The 8,687-nt window shown below is 35.2% G+C and overlaps 1 protein-coding gene across 1 annotated transcript; it reads right to left on the bottom strand.

Moving 5' to 3' along the window:
* Positions 1 to 6,617: 6,617 nt before the first annotated feature.
* Positions 6,618 to 8,063, bottom strand: LOC142641541 (histone-lysine N-methyltransferase ASHR2). Its single transcript, XM_075815983.1, has one exon. The coding sequence runs from the start codon at positions 7,975 to 7,977 to the stop codon at positions 6,748 to 6,750; it is 1,230 nt and encodes a 409-aa protein (XP_075672098.1). The 5' UTR covers positions 7,978 to 8,063; the 3' UTR covers positions 6,618 to 6,747.
* Between the last annotated feature and the right edge of the window lie 624 nt (positions 8,064 to 8,687).

The raw sequence follows: 8,687 nt of genomic DNA on the forward strand, positions 1-8,687 counted from the left end.
TTTATACTAAATGTTAATTTGGTCCCTAACATTTTGAATGTGTCAATTTAATACCTAACATTTTAGTATTACGTCAAAATAGTCCTGATAGATGAAAAATGTTAACATGGCTAATGGCAAAAATAAAAAATTATTTTTATGTCACATAAAATAAAATTAAAAAAAAAATTTATGATAAAATTGGATCTCAAAAGTCAATCTCAAACACCCTGAAGGGCCTGAACAGCTTCGGTGAGTACCGGCCTCTTCATTCCTCAATGGACGCAAAGGTACAAGCTAATGTGCCAGAGTGGGATATTGCTACTTCGAATAATTTCTTGTTGCAAAAGAACACTTCAAAGATTAATTGGGCATCTATTTATCTAAAATTTCCAATTTGTTAATGATTTAGGTATTGGTTTCTTTAGGTGGCTACGCAATGGAATTTTTGGAAATTGCAAGACTACTCTTTAGGATTTGGTTAGACAAGTTGGGGTCTAAATTAATATGTTTATATGATGAAATTCCTTGGCATTGTTAGCTGGTTTTTTTCTTTGCTAGACTAGAGGAGAGTGGCTTTCATCATGTGTCGATTGTTGGTATCAGTAAAAAATTATTTGCAGAAAATATCGTTTTCGTTTTGTTTTGCTTGGGATATTAGTTTGATTGTGATTATATTGGCTGGATAATATCTGGGTTCTTATTTGATTTTGCAAAAGTATAGAATTTGGAAATCGGAATCCTTGGTGGCGGCAATATGAAGCTATTGTGGATGTTTGGGATTTTGAGATCCAATTTTATTCTAAATTGGCTTTTTTTCTTTTTAATTATTGTTTATTCCATGTGGGTTATATGATGTGGCATGAAATAATTTTTTATTTTAATCGTTCACTACGTCAATATTTTCCATCCATCACTTAACGACAGGGATTATTTTGATACAATACCAAAGGTTAGGGACTAAATTGATATATTTAAAACGTTAAGAACCAAATTGACATTTAGTGTAAAAGTTAAGGACTAAATTTGTAATTTACCCTTTTTTTTTTTTTTTGAATTAGATGAAAAGGTTGATATGTCAAACAAGATAACAAAAATATACCTTCTCAAAATAATAATAATAATAATATAATAATTTTTCATGTGACATAAGTTGTCAAATGTATCGTCATGTCAGTTTTTTTTTATTAAATCCAAATTTAAACTGAAACACGTGAGATCTTACCAACCAAACTCATCTCCATCTGCTCTCTCTCGTCCTCAAAATCCGAAGTTGTAGGTTGTGGCAAAGACAATGACACATCCGATGTTGCAAACAGCAGCGAGGGCAAAAATGTGTTCTCTCTTCAGGCAGAGCCCTCAAAAGGACCAATCACAATTGAAACTCCTTGCAGTTGTTAATAAAGCACAGTTCAACCCAGAAAAAACCTGATATAGGACTCATCACACACCCACACACATCACACAGTCAATCAAATTAGGGCATCACAATTTCCACCATTTAAATCTCTAACGTCCTCGTTAGGGCCCACTTTGTGAAGTAGTGTCTTTGAGCCCACACGGGGTTACTGGGCTGGCTTTGATACCATATGTAATGACCCAAGGAAAAGCGCTAGCCACATCTGCATTATACCTCAAAAAAATTAGTCACAATTGAGACTCCTTGTAGTTGTTAATAAAGTCCAGTTCTACCCAGTAAATACCCGATGTTGGACTCATCACACACTCACACAATTAATCAAATTAGGGTATCACAATTTCCCCCACTTTGTGGAGTAGTGTCTCTGAGCCCACACGGAGTTACCGGGCCGACTCTAATACCAACACTGTCACTACCCAAATCCATAGAACATGAATTTAGATGCATGACTAACCTACTGAACTTATATAACTCAATAAACATAATTGATCCAAATAAATTAGAACTCCAAAGAAACAAGTACTCTTAAAAACCTCTTACAAAAATCTAAACTCCACAAATTGAAAATAATCTCAACTATATAAAACATGAATTACAAAATAAAGGTAACTGAAATTCTATAAGTTTTCAAGTAATATTGAAGTCACCTACAACTTCCATGCTCTACCTTGCACCTTACAAAGCGATCCAAAGGTTCTATATTCCCAACTACACTTTAATCTGAAAATAGTAATTGATGGGGTGAGTCACATATCTAGTAAGTAATTATACAGAATACACAACGGAATTCAAGCAAAGCATGAGTTTGATTTCATAATTTCACTCAAAATCTCAAATATTGTTTTCCAAACATATAAAGAACTATTTAATACATATATAATCAAATCGTAAAGTCATTCAAAAACAAATACAAATAATTGATCAAAGCATAGTGTCACATATACACATATCACATATTCTCACATACAATCCTGTGAGCGGATACCAACATCTAACCTCTGTTGGTGAAGGATCAACATATATTCTCACATACAATTTTGTGAGCGAATTTACACATATATCTGATCAATTCTAAAAACACTCATTTTGAGTTACATATCACAAAACAAAACATATACAAAATAGAATAATTTTCTTAATATTAATAATTATTCCAGATATAAAGACATATTGAATATCACAATATTGAATTGAAACAAAATCAAAGGATGCTTAACTCTCTTAGGGAACAAATAGGATTTAGGGAACAAATAGGAATTGAGGAGTTTATACAATTTTTTTTTAACAATTCTTTAGTAAATCTGAAAATTAAATTTGCTAAAAGAAACATTTTAAATACCATTTGGAGAATAAAAATATGACTTTAAAATCACTTGGTTTTAACAAATTTAAAAAACAAGAACTTTTTTAGAAATCTTACTTTGAAACTCAATTATTTTATGAAAATAGTTTAGTTTAGAACTCATCTTCTAATTAATATTTGGACGTTCAAAACGTTATTTAGAACTCAAAGTTTCTCTTTAAAACATTATTTAATAGTCGAAATTTCTCTTCCAATGATGCAAAAATACATTTGACAAACTTTAGAAAATATAAGTTTGAAATACAAAACTTTTGAAAACTTTTAACTTTTAAGAACCTAATGGACAAAACTTATGCATATTATGCATAATTACTTACAGTACTTGAATAACTTTGAAAGTCCAGTTGAAACACCCTCTAAATAGTCTCAAAATACTCTTAAATAAGACCTATAATCAATCATGGAAATATACTTAATATCTTCTACAAAATATAAAGTAATAGAACTATACAAATGGACTCACTAGGATTATACTTTGTTGAACTAATTACAGTTTCAACACTAAATTAACGTTTCTCTAACCAATGGTATTCTAATCAATAATACATCCTTGCATTAATTGAAACTCATTTAACCATGAGGAATGCAGTAGCAACACCTTAGGATTTAATATATAACCCCAATGCAAATGGTGGGCCAAAACCCATATGATTCTATTCATGAACTTAACATTCATTGACCTTACGGATTTAATATAAGAATTTTGGTATGAAATTTCAAATCTATCATTATCCTTTTAAAGAATTGTAGACGTGTTGAACCCTAATGGTTCATTGTGTTTGGGAATAGTCAACACCTAGGCATAGACTATCAAAGCTATAAACAAGAGAAAATAGGACTTTGACAAAATGAGAGCTAACTAGTGACACATGTGTGGGGTCGGGTGCAAATTCTCCAGCAAATCAGAATTACATTATGGTATAGATCAGCAGGCCAAAAGTTCTTATAGCCCTATGAAAATGATGCAAGCCTTATTCATGGATTTAATAATTTCAGCTTTTGTTCTAGGGTCCGACATCACTAAAGTTTTCTATGATAAAATTTTAACAAAAATCATACCTGGAACAATTGGTTGCCTCTTCAATTGTATTTGTGCTAAACTCTAAGGAAAAACACCTCTTAGCCTCTTTAATAAAAACTCTTATGAAAACCCTAATTTATCTTTTCCTCCACCTTATATTTTAACGCATCAGAGATATGGGCTTGGTGGGGTAGTGGATTGGAGTTAAAAACTCACTTGAGCTTATCTCTTTAGTTTCCAGAAGTTCATAAAACATCTTCCTCTTTTATTTATTTTTTTATTATTTTAATTGTTGCACTAATTGTATGCACTAAAACTTTAATTTTCTCACCTATTTGTAGCACCACAACATTGTCTTGTCCCATCTTTCTGTGCACGCATATAGTACCTCAACTTTATATTAAAAATGACAAGTTATGATGATAATCATAAAAACAAAATTGGGGTATTACATGATTAGTTAAAAAGAATGTACTGTCATGGTCTGGAAAGGTCTTCTTCTTCTTCTTCTTCTTGGGGTATTTTTGCAGTAATTGATCAGCAACTCAGCTCTTTACCGATCTTGTCAACTCTTTCTCATACAGTTAGTTTATCTTCTTTTACTCCTTTTTTTGGGGGTACTCTCTCTGAATTGTAATGGTTTGTATGTTGTACATGCTGAAAAATAGTCACTTGAGTACCCTAAAAGATTACTTTGCTTATGAATGAAGGTATGAACTGGAAGAGGTTGCTTGGCCAGGTATATATCCTACTAGGTTATGTCCTGAATATATTTTTTCTTTCTTTCAATTATTAATGCAGGATTTGGATACAGATATAGTTGTAGCAACAGCTAGGGGGACAACTTCAGATCAGATGCAATCGCTATCTCTGCTAATCTAGTTGTTGATGAGAGACAAATGAACAGTGTGGCCGATACCGTACCGGCCAGTGCACCGGTACCGGTACACTTCTATATTGTACCGGAAAAAATACCGGCCGTACCGGCCGCGTACCGGCCATACCGGCCAATTTCGGGCAATACCGACCGGTACAGAAATTTTTTTTTTTTTTAGTTTTGTAATTTTTGAATTTTTGCAAAGGCATAATGGTAACTTATTTACATTAACTTCTTAGTATTATTTGTTTTCTTAGTATGCAATGAACAACTAAGCATTCTATTTTTTATATTGTGTTTTTTTTTCCTTTATTTGATACTAAAGTCTAAAACTATGAATAATTTGTTTTGAACTGAGGTAATGTTTTATAATAAACTTTTATATTTACTATAATATAAGTGAAATATTATATATTTATAAACATGGTTCTAGAGATTTTGGTATGTGTGTGTGTGTGTGTGTGTGTGTGTATATATATATATATAAAATAGCGGTAAACCCGAAACGGTACACCGGTATCCGAAATATATCGTACCGGTGGCCAAACCGGTACAGCCTCCGGTACGGTATTGACTTCCTTGCAAATGAATGCACTCTTTTAAATCTAGCATTCTGACTGACCATTTTAATGAAGTGGTGGCAGCATACGTATTATGTACAATTTATTGTTCTCATAGATCACCTTTGAGTTTGAAGTTGATGAATAGGTAAGAGCAGTAAATAACCAAATATTTTTTTTAGAACAAAGATATCTTGATCATTTTAGCAAGCTGTACTTTGAAACTAAATTGTTATGGCTGTTATTGTGGATTTTTAATGGCTGTTCATTTGAAACAAAATTGTTATCTATATGTGCTAGTTTAAAAATGTCTTCAAGTAGCTCATACAGAAGCTTGCAGAACAATGATGCCAGATGTGTTTGTGGAGAGTGAGCCTAAAAGAGATTAAATTGTGAATGTTGGCAGACTTGCACCCAAAAAAACAGAGAAGACTAATGTACATAGTTTAGATGTAGATAATGGAGGAGACAAACTAAAGAGACTACCATAGTTTATTATGGTAGTGTGTTGGATAGCTTATAGACCAATTAATGCACTATTTTCAAATGATGTAATTTTGAGTTTGCAACATCAACTATGGCAATCAATTACACGACTTGATTATTCGTGCTTGTTCTTTTCACCTTTATTCGTACTTATTTTTTGGCATTAAGAAGTACCAAATTGCAAAGACAATAAAGAACAAAAGCATCCATTCAAACCTGTTGGCAATCATCCATATTTAATGGCATTAAGAAGTACCAAATTGCAAAGACAGTAAGGAAAATATACAGGATACCTAATGACACTAAACCAAAACATCTATTCAAACCTGTTGGCAATCATCCATATTTTTTGGCATTAAGAAGTACCAAATCGCAAAGACAATAAGGAAATATACATGATACATAAAAACCTGGATATCATAAAATGACACTAAACAAAAACTTTTATTCAAACCTGCTGGCAATCATCTAGAGTACTCAAAAGTCAAATTACACGACACATCAAACTTGTCAATACACAACATAACTTAAAACAAACATCCAAAGTGCATAAAACAAACTAGTAGCTGACTTAAAACATAAATCAGTAACAGAACATAACTCAAAATAAATACAAATTCCAACGTGTCTACAAAATGAACATATTCCATGATTAGCCACGACACCTTTTTCATACTATGCTTAAAGACAACAACAATATAACTGTAAAACAACCTCTAATCATAACAAAGGCTAACTTGAATGACAGATACGAGGTTCACACCAAAGATGATTTGAGACTTGTTATTAATTCCAAAGTCATGTCTATGTAAAACAATATCAATGATGATTAGAAAGCAATGTTCATGAAAGAAATACCCCCAATGAAATTAACAAATTCAAGATAAAAAGGAAGGGTCCTGCAATTAATATTAGCAAGAACTACCTATCAAAAAAATATATATTAGCAAGAACCACTTAAGAGTTACAATTCATTTTACAAGTCATGAAAAACTGGAATAACATCATAGTAATTGAAAGAAAAAAGATGTGTAACATAGCTCAATCATCCATCGAATGCTCGTCTTCTGCTCCACTAGTATCAATCATTTGGTCATCCTTGAGGTTGCCACATACATTACATTCCAGAATGTTAGAGGCAGTAGTACCATCATCCTTGGGGGGCAAAGGTGCTAGTGTGCCCCCGCAATTCTCTCTATCACACATATATCTAAGAAAGAAATAGGCATGAGGGAAATCGGTATCCCCTTGTTCTTTAGAGGATCCCATTTGGTCTTGTTCATGGTCGTCCTCATCCATCAATTCCTCCTCCTCCTCCTCTTCCTGGACAAGATCTTCATCATCATCATCATTTTCATGATCGGACCAATTTGATTCAACCTCGCAGCGGTCGCAATGACAGGTGAAGCCATAGTCCTCCATCAACCTTCTCTGCCTGCTGGCGTAATTCTCGTTCACAGGGAAATAGCTCAAGCATATCTCCCTGCCTTGCGGAACATCGTGAATCATGCGAACAACAATGTCAGTGTTGCGGTCAGGAGCGGAGTCAACGTAATCAAAACGGCAAGCATTAGGAAGGCAGTCATGGTTGAAGAAAGAAGCATTCGGGTAGATACCATAAGCTCGAACAGAACGTTGTTGGCCAGAATTATTATGCGAGGAGGAACAAGGCTCCATAAGGCCAAAGGCATTGAGCTTGTCCTTGGCGAGCAAAGCAGCCGTGAGTTCTAACGAGAACGGAACTGGAGGATTAGAAGGAGGAGAAAAGAGGGAGGAGACGAGGAGGGAATGCAAGAATTGAGCAGTGGCAGTATCGGTGGCGTCAGGGGCGCCTTCGAGAGAGAGCAGAATCTGAAATTGGGAAGGGGAGTAAAGGGCGAGATTGTACGCCGCCACGAGGAAACGAGCCTGGACCTGTTGTTCCACGGGTTGTTCGAGTAAAAGAGGGGCGGAATCTCGGAGGCGAGAGAGGGCTTGGCATAGCCAAGGAGAGTGGGACGATGCGAGTGCAGAAGAGAGACAGTTTTGGCTGCAGAAGACGTGGTTATGGGAACAAGACGAAGAAGAAGAAGAAGAAGAAGAAGAGGAGGAGAAGGTTCTAAAACAGTGGGAACAATAGACGGAGGAGGATTGATTGATGAAAGGAAGAGCAGAGTAGAGGAGAATGGGAGAGTCCCTGAGAACAATTTCGCCAGCCTTCAGTGGCTGAGACGCTACCAGACCTCTCCCTCTCCCCTCTATCTCCGTCCTCTTCAGAATCCCACTCGACATCTCTCTCAAGCCCGCCGTCGGGAATCACAGCCGATGTCTCTGTTAGGGGATAATGAAGAGCTTAAGCCTTAAGGAGCTCAGTGATTCACTATATCGTTCGTGCTAGAGGTTAGGGTTTTTGATACTTAAGTTTTTTTGTTTTTATTGGCCGACATGACAGTCCACGTGGCATAAAGTAATATTTTATTTTGTTCATTAATTAAATTAGCATTTTTCATCTATTATTATTATTATTTTTTTTTTTGGGTAACCAAGGAATTAACATTAACTAAAAAACATTGCCAGTAGCAGCAACGTTACAGAGTCTAGGGCAATATACGCCCATCATATCATCCTACTAATGTTAGCTTTATCGACAGGAGCGCTAGACCCCTCTATCTCCGAGTTAGGCGTCTTTTCCTTGATTGTAAATGGGTAAACATCCTGCCGGTGCCCCACTCGACCACAGGAAAACCATAGGGTGTTGATACCTCCATAGAGCACTTCTTGTACAACCCCTTCAAGGAGAATGCACATGGTCAGTGGCTATTCCAAGTTTTCCCGAATGCAAATTCTCGTAAATCGACCCTTCGCCTTTGAAGTAGTATTCAAAAGGCAGCTCCAGTAGCCTAACCCTCACAGCCACCATATTACACACTGCATTAGTTGGTTTGAAATTTGGCTCCTATGCTCTAATCGTTAAAAAATGACCCCGATAAACCACGCCCCTC

Source organism: Castanea sativa, chromosome 1 (genome assembly GCF_040712315.1).
Source record: "Castanea sativa cultivar Marrone di Chiusa Pesio chromosome 1, ASM4071231v1".
NCBI classification, from domain to species: domain Eukaryota; kingdom Viridiplantae; phylum Streptophyta; class Magnoliopsida; order Fagales; family Fagaceae; genus Castanea; species Castanea sativa.